The sequence below is a fragment of the Panulirus ornatus genome, chromosome 14 (genome assembly GCF_036320965.1).
Source record: "Panulirus ornatus isolate Po-2019 chromosome 14, ASM3632096v1, whole genome shotgun sequence".
NCBI lineage: Eukaryota > Metazoa > Arthropoda > Malacostraca > Decapoda > Palinuridae > Panulirus > Panulirus ornatus.
In genome coordinates, this window is record NC_092237.1 from 60976528 (window position 1) to 60988947 (window position 12420).

The 12420-nt window shown below is 48.2% G+C and overlaps 1 protein-coding gene across 24 annotated transcripts in view; it reads right to left on the reverse strand.

Moving 5' to 3' along the window:
• The window catches only part of LOC139753492 (uncharacterized), a 609003-nt gene that overhangs the window by 49381 nt on the left and 547202 nt on the right, over nt 1-12420 (reverse strand). For 22 of the 24 annotated variants that reach the window (XR_011713724.1, XM_071670098.1, XM_071670099.1 and 19 more), the window contains 5 exons: nt 9611-9637; nt 8891-8961; nt 8193-8304; nt 7211-7274; nt 299-4399 (listed from right to left, as the gene is read on the reverse strand). Coding sequence is in view for 23 of the 24 variants with exons in the window: in XM_071670098.1 (XP_071526199.1) it covers nt 299-4399; nt 7211-7274; nt 8193-8304; nt 8891-8961; nt 9611-9637 (4375 nt within the window). In the remaining variant the exon portion in view is untranslated. The remainder of the gene's footprint in view (nt 1-298; nt 4400-7210; nt 7275-8192; nt 8305-8890; nt 8962-9610; nt 9638-12420) is intronic. The other 2 variants (XM_071670086.1, XM_071670089.1) reach the window with 1 other exon arrangement.

The window sequence follows — 12420 nt, forward strand, 5'->3', positions numbered from 1 at the left end:
AGATAAGGAGAAGATTCAAGAGTGCACATCATGAGGATGAAACATTGTCAGGAGACTCTGAAAGCGAAGTCACTTTAGGAAGTCCCCTCCCCTCCCTCATACATCAGCAAAACAGGGGAAAGGTCACCTGGGAACTCCATCTGTCTTGAGAGTTCCCGAAGGCGTTACTGTAGTGACTACTTTAGGGAGGTCACGGAAATGGCAGCCCGGAAAAAAGAGAGACCCGATGAGAGACTGGAAGACCACCACCGTCAGGAGAGGGAGTCGAGTCATTCCGTGAAATAAATAACACTAGCACCTTTCCATGAGACGGCCTTGCTGCTGTAGCTCTGGTCCCGTCCTGGACTGTGGGAGTGGTGGTGGGAATGGGACTGGTGGAGTCGAGTGGGTTGGGAGGAGGTGTGGGTGTAGGAATATGGCTGAGAGTAGGTGTGGCGGTCGGCTGGAGAGCCTTTGGTGGGTGGCTGGTGGTGGCTGCGGGAGACATGGTGGTGACGGAGGGTGTAGCAGTGGCTGCCGCCCTGTTGCGAGGCCGGGGGCGTGGTGCTATGGGTCATGGCCCGCGTCACGCGGTGAGGACGCTCCAGGGACTGCGTCCAGCTCGGCCTGTGGCCATAGCCACAGGACTTGGGAGGGGACGTCCCATAGGATTCTGGTGGTATGTATCGGGACTTGGGGCGATGGGCGTCAGCGTTGTAATGGGCGGAGGACCGTGAGGAGAAGGTGGCGGAGGAGCCTGGAGGAGGATGGACCATGACCGGTGGCGGGCACACCGGTACGGGCACGTGCAGAGCTCGCTCTCTGTGGGCAGCACGTATGTCTCCCGGCGAAGGCGTGGGAGTGGAGGTCAGAAGGGGCTGCGGATTGCCACGGGCCATACGCTGAGGTTTCTGGGGACCCATGAGCGGTGGCGGCGGCCGCGGTGGTATGAGGGGAGCCATTATCGCGAGCTCATTAACAGAGGGAGCTGAAGTATACATTTGGCCGATAATAGACAATCCTGATCCGGTCTCGAGTTTTTTGTTCTCGAGACGTTCAACAGAAGCCTCCACGTTGCCTGTGTACACACGCCGAAGCACAGCCTTCTCTATCGAGTCCCGGCGCGCGAGTCTCTCGATCGTGTCGGGCTCGTGGAAGGCGGGCGAGCGGGCGGCCAGTGTCTGCAGCGTTGAGGTTAACTTTGACTTTGGCAAATACTCATCCCGGTTGGGCTGCCAGCGGTCTGGGCTGCGAGACCGCCTCGGCGTCTCATACTTAGCTCTTATATACTGCACGTCGCCCGCTTCCTGACCCCGAACAAAGGTCCTTCCTGTAGGAGTCACACGCGACAGAGGGCCATTTACATCCGGCAAGGATTTTGCACGCCGTCGTGCATCTTCAGGGCTCTCATACCTGGTCTTCAAGCGGCTGACCTCACCTGTCTTAACGTGGTAAAGGTACGAGCGGGAGTGTGACGTTGGGTCCCCAGGATCTTTCTTTTCTCGTGGTGGGTCATGAAGACGCTGCACTGAAGAGCCACTCAGTGGGTTGGCCTTGTCGTAGATCTGCCACGCCTGAGACGCAACATCTGCCTTACTAGTTAGATTGACGGAGGAAACGGATCTCTCCGGTAGGTAGTTTGGGGATAGCAGTTTGCTCTGTGACTGCTGCTTCAGTCGTGATGGTAATGTGGCATAGTGGGGCACTTCGTCCACGTTCAGTCGACTACCACGAGACGAGTGGCGTTCAGATGACCTTGAATTGCGACGTGCCCGCTTCTCAAAGAATTTGACCTTCCCTGCGACGTCCTTGTGAACGACAGTTCTGACAGAAACCTCGGAATCACTTGTTTCTGGGTCACTAACTGGCTCAGGCGGGAGACTGTGGCTGCGGCCAGATCGACCAGGCTTCTGCACTAACAGTAAGAACTGGTCGCCAGAATTAAGAGAGTTTGGCTCAGAGGAGTCAGAAATGTCGAGGGAGTAACAGGTACGCGGGGAAGACCGAGACAAACTCTCGGGGCTGATGGACAGAGGAACATCAGGAACTTGCAGGCTGTCTGACACTCCCGGAGTAGCTTCCAGGGAACGACCAGACCTCTGCTCCAACACCTTCTCCTGGAGTTCGATGGAGAGCTGTTTTGACAGCTGGCGTCGCTCGTCTTCCACCTGAGTGAAGTTACTCGACCTCTTTGTGTTCCTGGTGGGTGACGGCTGCCTGACAGGAGACCGCTGAACTTCTGCTGGGGGACGGACGTGTAGAGTACGCAGCTTATCTGCCAGGGCACGTCCCGTCTCTGCTACGTCCACATTATATTTCGATAATTCTCTATGACTCCTGGTCTGCGATCTTTCACTGCTCATCAGTTTCCTCTCTCGCCACGAGCGGATACTCTGCATCGACCCGTAGATCTCTGTGAGGTGATCCCGGAAGGCGTTCACCTGCTCTAGACTAAGGCTGGTCCACAAGCCGCGGGCTCTCATACTTGAGTCTTCGCGCGGAAGACTCAGACTAGAACCCCTCCTGCTGCTGCGATGACGCTCGGGACTCTGGTACATTTGTGAAAGGTCTCTTACAGACGACCCCCGCCATAAACCACGGTAAGTGTCTTTCGAGCTCTCTAGTTCGCGTCGCCGCTTCTGCGTGATCTCGGACGAGTTATCTGTGGCAGTGGTAAACTTCTCACAGAGCTCTGGGACACTCACGTCACGTCCACGCAACCTGCAGTCACCAGTCCACTTTTTCTCTGGCGTCACCTTGTACAGAAACTCTCGCTCCTTTTGTGCAACGTTGAGCTCCTTCAGCAAAACGTTGTACTCGAGGGCTTTTCGTTCCCTTTCCCTCAAGCCCTTCCACGTCTCAAAGTCTATGATCTCAAAAGCGCGACTCTGAGCAGCTGAGAGCTCTACGCTGCTGACAGATCGCTCCAGGCGGTGAACCCTGTCAAGAGATGTGAAAAGACGTCGAAGTTGAGAGATTCGAGCATTGCGGGGAGCAGCATTACGCAGTTCCATGATATACTGACGATAGCGGTGTGGGTGGGAATGCGGCGACGGGGTCAGTACATCCAGACTCTTGCTCCGTCGAGCCCCAGCAGACCAGACCTCCACTGGGATGTCCTTGAAGCTGCTGCTGACCTGTCGAACCAACTGAAGGGAGCGGAGAGGCGAGGTGCTTCGCGAGGGGTTGCGTGACTGACGGCCTCCTATGGGTTCCCCGCGGGTCAAGGCTTCCCATTTGTTCCGCTGTTCGTGGAACGACGATGAAACGCGGGTACGGCGAGCTGGGGCGGAGTGAGGACGTGGCTGTGGCTCCGACCGCCTCCTTGTACGACGGTCACGATCCTCGGGCGACTTCTTCTCCGGAGTTGGTGAAGGAGAAAGATCTAGCATGCTAGAGTAACCGGTCTCGTTACTCTGTGTGGTGTCGAAACTCTCGCTTTGCTTCAACTTCTTATCGTCAGAAACTTCCATAGAAACGTCAGAGTAAGGAGATCCTCGGCAGCGGCTGTCTTTTCTCCCAACTGGGGACTTTCGGCTCGTCGTTTGTGGCTCAGGAGAGACACAGCCACTTCGCCGCCGTCTACAGCTGCTCTCAGCGCTGCTGCTTCGAGGAGCAGAATTGATGGCATCCGTCTGGTTTTGCTGTAGTGATGGCCGCTTGATCTTGTTCATGCTACTGACTGTGTGACGCATGACGCTATAGCGACCGCTCTCTGCAGAGGTGTTCGACCACTTCCTTGAAGAGTCAGCACTCAGCGACCGGTTATGACCTCGGGCAGACACGGGTGTATGTTCTTGAGCTTCATGCTTATTCACAAGGGTTTTCTCACAGAGTCCTTCCCGATGGGATGATCTATGATGTAGCTTTTCACGAGTCTCAGACTGCCTGGTAGGAGAGCCAACCTTGGTGGGTGACGCGGTCCGACGTGGGGGTGATTTTTCACGGTCCTCGATGGTGAAGCGTGATTCAGAAACAGTGCGGCGTCCCTTTAGGAAGTTCTCCCGCACTTCCTGTGTCTGTTTTGCAGCCGAGAGCGTCCGACCCAGGGAGGTTGTTCTTGCAGGGGACGTGCCAAGTTTCTCCCGGGAGCGTGCCACCTTCTCGCGGTGCCATGACGAGTAGAGGGCGCGAGTTTCACGAACACGTTCCGCGGAGGTCGAACGAGGTGAGGGTACCGGTGGCCTATCCTTACTGCTCTTGATGAGGGAGGGATGCCACTTCGAGGAAATTCGACGAGGTGGCGAGGGTGCCAAGACAACTTTCGATGGCGCCGTCCTCTTCTTGTCCCCAAAAGTGGGTACTGGGGGCTTAGCCGGTGGCGACATGGCTCTAGGCACGTCGCAGGACGGGGAGAGATCGGAGAGAGAGGGGTGGTGGAGACCCAGGTCAAGGTCTGAGTACACCACGTAGTATCCGTCTGCAAGAAGGGTTATCATGAAGTAGTACGACACTGATCACAGTTCTCATCAAAGTGCAGCAACCCTCTTGTGAATACCATCCTCTACGCTGCTGTGCACCGAAGTCGATTACCAGAGGGGAAGAAAGTGAAACAGGCCATCATGACGTGCTTGTGCTGGTACTCGTGCTTGCAAGGAACTTGGCCATGAAGCTGTGGCTCAGTGCTTTTAAAAGCATTCCTCAGGTGCAATTTCTTGCCAACATTACAACTGTGATGCTTCTCCGTGCACAAATTATATACTGGTGCAGGTTATATAAGGCTTCGGACAACTCGTGGGTGTATATACAGGTCTCAGCCGGACGTACTCCTTCGCTGAATGGACACGTGCATGCTCTTGGGGTATGGCAGGAAGACAACATGTTGGCAGTGCAGGGTGGGCAACAGTGCACATGAAATAAGGATGCAGGTTGTTCGAGGCACAGGGAGATGCGGGAGCTGGGATGCATGGGCGTAAGGAGTAGAGTGAAAGAGCGTAAAGAAATGATGGAGGTAGGACAGATGGGCGTAAGGAGCTGATGGAGCTGGGATGGAAAGACATAAGGAACTGATGGAGATAGGGTGGATGATGAGCGCAAGGAGCGGATGGAGCTGGGATGGAAGAGTTTGGTTGAAGTTGGGCTGAAACGGTGGTGGGTTTTGATGGAGGTGAGGTACACGTGGAGAGGAAGGATGCAGGGTACAGACAATGTTAAAGACCGGAGGAACAGGTGTCTGTGAAAAGTGACACCACATGGGGAGATAAGGCTTGGAAATGGGTGAAGGAACGCTGCAAGGCAGTGGCGGTGCTGGCTGTGGAGGGTGTGGGATTATGCGAGGGTTGGTGGAAGTGGAGAGAGAGAATGTTAGACAAGAGAGTTGATGTTTAACAGAAAAGAACGTCATGAAGTGGTGGCGATGATATGTGTAGGGAAACAGTTAAAGAACTGTTTGGTGCTGAGCAACACAAAAACGAAGAAAAAAATATATGTTCATGTATTCATCATCTTGCAGAAATATCATGGAAATATGGCGTAATTGGACTGGGAGAGGAGCAGAGCCTCAGCTGTATGTGGGAGATGGGTGAGGAAAGGTTCACTACCGTGCTCTTCTGAGTAACTACACTCAAGGTTAAAAAAAAAGTCTTAAAAGTAATCACAATAAATCAAAAGCATGCAGAGCGGCTGGTGCCGTCATAATGTACCTCCTAATGATAATGTCCTGCACGCAATATCGTAACTCATTATACTTGCCAGATGAATATTTCCACGACGGGACTATTCATCCTACGAATCAATCTTGTCGAGGGATGAAGTCCAGAGTTTGAAGGAATCTTCCTCCTACCAGAATGGTCGTGATCGACCCCCAGAACAGACATCGAAGGCTGCGCTACCAAAGTCAGCCATGCAGCCTGGGTTGTATAGCCCTAGACCTAGGATTCTAGAGACGCAACCCTAAGACAGGGATCCTCCCCGTTAGGAGCAGCCCTAATTCCAAGCCATACACCTTCCTGAGGGGTGCAGTCCGAAGGCCGGACATGCAGCCTTACAAGCGTGATCCCAGGCCCGACTAGAGCAACCAGAGGTGAGGATCTTCTACCTTAAGAAGAGCTACACCAGCCAAGGTACGGACACCAAGCTTGACGTTCACCTTGGGCTGAGCATGCCTCTCTAGAGGGTCATCTTCAATGCAGGGCATGAGCTTCGAACTGACGTCCATCCTGGACGAGACTGCATCCCCAAACGGGGCATCCCTAGAGCAGGTGTACTCCCAAAGACATGCAGCCCCAGGCCATGTATTAATGAACCCCAGAAGATGACTGCCTAAACTTGGCAGAACTCCGGAAAGTATAGGCCCAAGATAATCATGGACCCTGAGAGGTGGAGATCCATAATAGGTACGAAACATAAATGTGGAGCCCCAGGCAAGACTCGAATCCCTAGAGGAACAGTTCCTGGCCAAAGAGGAACTCCAAGTGGAGAAGCCCTGAGGGGAATAGAAATGCCCACAGAAGGAGGAAGTCTAAGACCTGACGTGCATCTTACAGGTTATATCCCAGGGCGAACGCGAACCAAAGGAAGAGATGCCCCTCACCAGACATAATCCTCACACGTGCAAACTCAGACATTTATGAACGTAAAAGGTGGAATTTTAGGCTGGAGATGAACCCTTAAGGTTGTAGTGCCCCTAGCCAGCCATGAAAGTCAAAAAGGTGCAGTTCCACGCCGGACATGAACTCCCAATGGTGCAGCCCTGAACCAGACATGCAGCCCTAGACGTCCAGCGTGAAAATCCAAGAGGCAGCAGCAGCAGCAGCAGCAGTGACACCAGCAGAGCGTTATGGTGGCCCTCTATGACTCAGTCTCTGATCACAGGACAAGTCAACAGTGACTAAGTCAATCCTGTCAATAGTTTTATGTGATGAGGAAAAGACAAATGAATATGAACTTAAGGGGGTCTTTGAGGGTTCTCGAAACGTAACACAAAAAACAAACATTCAAAACAAGTTTGTGATCTTTAAAAGGAAACTCGTAATAACTTTAGCCACTTGTCCCAAAACAGTGGGTTGTGATCTTCACAATGCACTACTGTTGCTCACTAACTACCAGGTGCTCTTACGATACTAAAATACCAACTCAATCTGGAAACCAAGATAAAAAAAAAAGGGCAAGCATTATCTTTTAATAAACGAGCGTCCATTTAGATCTTTTATTATATCAAAAGAAAAATATTAAGTTAATGTTTGAAAAAAAGTAAAACTGAAAATGGAATATAAAGTAAAAGGTGGGTTACCTCTGGGCTTTGGTGGGTTGGGTTTCTGGAGACCCGTTAGGGGGATGTCGCCTCCTCGCTGGATCTGTGGGAGAGAACACCACGTACATCAGTGGCCCACCTACATGGGCTTGGGAGAAATTACCACGTACACATCTGTGGCTCACCTTTACAGGAGTGGAAGAAAGGATAAAAAAAAAGATTCAAACTCAAAATACGAGATAACAACACAGGAACACAATGTCTCTTTTTGAATGTTTACTAACTTGATGGAATTACTAATAGGGAAAAATTTTTAGTAAATTATTATCATAATTTCTTACACCATCATCACGACTGGCCTACACTAAGGAGAGGCCTCACTTGACGAATGGGGCAGGTGTACATATATCTGTGCACTGATACAGTGTGTTTTTTCATGCAAGTGTTAATGAAGACTGGAACATATCCATAACACTACTAACCTCCTTTGTTAATGTATCTAATGACAGGAGGCCATCTTGGTTGACAACTGCCTTTAACGGCAATTCTTTTTTTTCCACAGAAGAATTATGCGATTTACCACGACAACTGTGCGGGATTCTCATCCCCAGCCAGTCCCTCGAAGGGCATTAAGCATACACGTTAACCAGCCAATCACAACGTTACAAGACAACGTTGGCCACCCAAGAGAGGCATCACATATGTAACCTGCTGCCACTCACAGAGCATCATATGATTCAACCTAGCGGCCTCTCAGGGAGCATAAGTTAATCCGACAATATCATAATACATTACAGAATGTCTTTTCTGATGAGGCGCTAAACAAGGCAAAGACGGTACATTCGTGTAACTTTATGGTACATGGCATAACACTAAGGTAGCGGTACGAGTCACATAACGGTACGAGACTTATCAACGTGACAAAAAGGTACACGATTTACCTAGGTGGCAGTACAAGAGTCACCTCAAGGTACGAGACTCACACAACGGTACAGGACCCGCCTGACGGTACGGGACTCACCTGACGGTACACTTGACTGGTCTTTCTGGGGTCGGGTACCTGTCGTCGGGCGTCCTCACGCTTCCTGAAGACTAAGGTGCTGTCGCTTTCGTATCCAGATTCTTTCAGGGCACTGAAGGGGAGAAAACATAATCCTTCAGGGCACTGAAGGGGAGAAAACATAATCCTTCAGGGCACTGAGGGGGAGAAAACATAATCTTTCAGGGCACTGAGGGGGAGAAAACATAATCCTTCAGGGCACTGAGGGGGAGAAAAGATAATCTTTCAGTGCAGTGAGGGGGAGAAACATTAATCCTTCAGGGCACTGAGGGGGAGAAAACATGACCATTCAGGGCACTGAGGGGGAGAAAACATAATTCTTCAGGGCACTGAGGGGGAGAAAACATGACCATTCATGGCACTGAGGGGGAGAAAAGATAATCTTTCAGTGCAGTGATGGGGAGAAAAATGACCATTCAGGACACTGAGGATAGAGCAAACATATTCTGGGTGTGGATAAAAAACCCTAAATCGGGGCATTGGGAGGGGAGAAAACATACTTAGTGGGGAGACAACAAATACAGAGCACTTAATGAGGATTACTGTCTCGTGGAGGACACAATGGACCAAGTCGTACTTAGTGGTCAAGACCTCCTGAAGAAGCCACGAGGACAGCTGTGACCAAGTGGGTGTCTGGACAAAAGCCTCGCTCTACTCACTGGGTTATGGACATCTTCTGTGACCCGAGCCTATGGTTGACGGAGACGGGAGGAGGCTCCTGTGACTGTGACTGCAGGAGAAACAAAAGAGGCGACGTTAGCGTCAAGGCAACGCGCCAGGCGTCGTTGGCTGAGTGCACTTACATGTACGCGCTAAGTTCAAGGGTTCTTCATAGAGGAAAATGTATGTGATTATTAGTACTCAACGCTACAGGCAGGGGATGAATTAATTCTGTTTGTGAAGCAAGCCAAGCTGGGTAAATATACGTGAAGTCTTAACTGTTAAAACTTAAATAGGAAACAAAATGAGCTCTACCATACACATGTTTTTTAAAACCACAAATCAAGCATATCAATCAACCAATTAATCAAGGCAAAGTCTTTATCAGAAGGCATGGCAGCTTCGCTTTTTGTAAAAAAATAAAAAAAGACTTATCAAAGTTATTTATGTAGCTTTTAAGAGAGTTTAAAAGTGAAAAATCACCGAATACATATATCAGTCATTAAAGAGGTCAGAAAAGTTAATTTCACCTATCAAAAACTTATACTATACTTAAAAACTGTCTTCATGACCTTAAGTAATGTATATAGGGCATTCATGACCTTAAGTAATGTATATAGGGCAATGTAAATCTTAAGACCGAAGAGTTACTGTAAAAAATATTCGAGAAAAAAGTGATGCATGAAATAACGTACAAATTCGTTATAAATCAAACCAACCTCTAGTTTAATGTCAGCATCCGGGTTCTGGACGAAACATGGAAGAGAAGAGAACATCATGACAGACATGGTGACGTGGGTGGGTGGGCAAGCTGTGGGGTCACTACAGGGAACAGGGCGGGTGAGAACCGCCGCCGTGTCCAGCACTGACACTACCCCCTCAAAGAGTCCTTAGTCCTACACATCATACAGCTATTCTATACACAGTCTATGACTACTACAGTTGCCATCTCTTTGTCTACCAAGCAGTATGCATGCCATATCTACGTCATGTACTAGGCCGAAAGCAAAAGGTAAATATTAATGCTAAACATATTCTCATAATTTCACATAATATCACATTATATATATATATATATATATATATATATATATATATATATATATATATATATATATATATATTATATATATATATATATATATATATACACACGGGTACCTCTAGGGCAAATGAGAATATAGGTGGTCCATGAAAACACACACGAGATGGACAAGAAACTGTTTAATGCAGGGCAGCAACGCTAAAGCATTGTGCAATTTCTGTCTATCTCACCACCTATACCCTTGTATATCTATCTATCTAACTATATATATATATATATATATATATATATATATATATATATATATATATATATATATATATATATATATATATATATTGGTCTAATGAATACAATCATAGCTTCCTCATTCGGAAGCCTCAAGTCTTCACACCCATATTCAATGTTCGCATCCAGGGGGTTACAGCGACAAGCATGCTAGCCTGCAGCACATGCTGGTCTGTGCCACACGTTGGTCTGTGTGGTACATGCTGCCCTTCCAAAGACACTCCTCAGGGAAGAACAATATGAAACTAGTGCTACAAGATTCTTACGACAGATTCTAAAGTCTGCGTCATATTTCAGGCTCTGTTGATCTGCCATAACAGCGTGTCATTTGGTTTTCTAAATAAAAACAAGTTTTCTTCGACGGGTCAAGAAAAAAATGGGTACGAACTGATTGTCTTAATACAGTTCGCTTTTTGGACAGACAGACAGACAGACAGTCTTTTATCTTGGGGTAGAATACAAAATATCGTATATGGGATCTGTTCTCAACTGAGAATCTGACTCTCTTTCTGTGATATCTAATTCAACAAGTGTGGATAAGGACACTAAGATCAGTCACAAGACACCTGGCTATAACTGCCAGTATCTGGGTATTCTGTCTACCATGAGATCGAGAGGAGGGGGGGGGGGTCACGTCACAGACGTCACGTCACAGACGTCACGTCACATACGGTGCAAGACGTCACGTTTCATACGGCAGATGACGTCACGTCACCTATACGGTGGATGAGGCCACTTCCTCGTACTGGGATCATCAAACGCCGACATGAGCACAGCATTAGGCATCACGGTCCAACATCCTTCAATCAGTGTCATACACGTATCTATACAACAGTCTAATGATTCATTATCATGACCGCTTGTGTGTGTGTGTGTGTGTGTGTGTGTGTGTGTGTGTGTGTGTGTGTGTGTGTGTGTGTGTAAGCTCTCGGGAGGGAGTGGGGGGTGGGTGACATATCCGTGCGTCTATGGCCTCACATTTGTGCCAGGTAAAGGAAACTTCCGGGCTACATTTATCCGTGTATTGTATGTCCTGGCTAGTGCACGGAGTACAGCTGCCACAGAGGATCTTCCCGCCTTAAAGGAGTCCGACCTTACCTTGCTCCCGTGTGGAGCGCAGCGTCCAAGCTGCAGAAGCCCCACAAAAAGGGATAAAACGGATTCCTGGGTTTGTATAATCATGTCCTACAATCTTTTAATCTTTAGGAAGATCTTTGCCGTCTGAGTCTACATACGGTCTTCCTTCGCCACGACGCCAAGCGAAGCAGATACTCCTAATACGAGGGTGAACTACGTGCCCCCATTACCCAATTCCTCGTCAGTACTTGAGTAAAAATATGTCCAGAAAAAAAAAAAAGGTTATGCGTTTACCTTGAATGTTTGTATTTCATCTGTGATGTTATATGTAACATCTGGACAGTTGTGGGGATAGGGGATCACGAAATTGATCTATACCTGAAATCTCTAAAGAAATTTAAAATGCTAATGGCATTATCAGACCTTCCACTATGTAATACATCATCTACAGCCTCTCTACTCATTAACCGGTACAATGACCAAAGGCCTTCCACTAATCAATACACTAACTACTGTTCTTCCACTAATCAACCAATACTCTAACTACAAGCTGATCAATATGGTGTTCTTGATAGTATGATTACGGGCCATTGTATGATTACGCAGAGGTGCAAATACACAGGCTTATTCACCGATTAACTGCACTATTTCGTTCTTTTTTTTATATAAGGACCTGAGAATTTCAACGTCATAATGTGACCTTTACTTATAATCTAATTTTTCCAGGTCTATTACTCACAAACCACTCAAAATATAGTGGCAATTATCATCTGAAACGACAATTTTGATTAATAGTTAATGGGTAACTGATGTTACGTTTTCCTTATCTACTATGGTTCCCATTTTCGGTGTCTTGCTGTAATTCTGTCTAAATTATTATCTTTTTTTCATTCCATTATCTTTGCCTCATATTCACCTTCGGAGTCATTCATCAGTGAGTCATCTGCACTCATACTCCTCATGTTGATATGCTTTCGTCCAGTTTCATATCTTTTTCGTTCGCTTTCACATTCAATCCTCTTTAATCTACCATCTGGTTCATTTCCTTTGGGAGGATATCCTCATTTTCGGTCACAGTCACTCCTCATTTTCATTCATAGTCTCTCTCTCTCTCTCTCT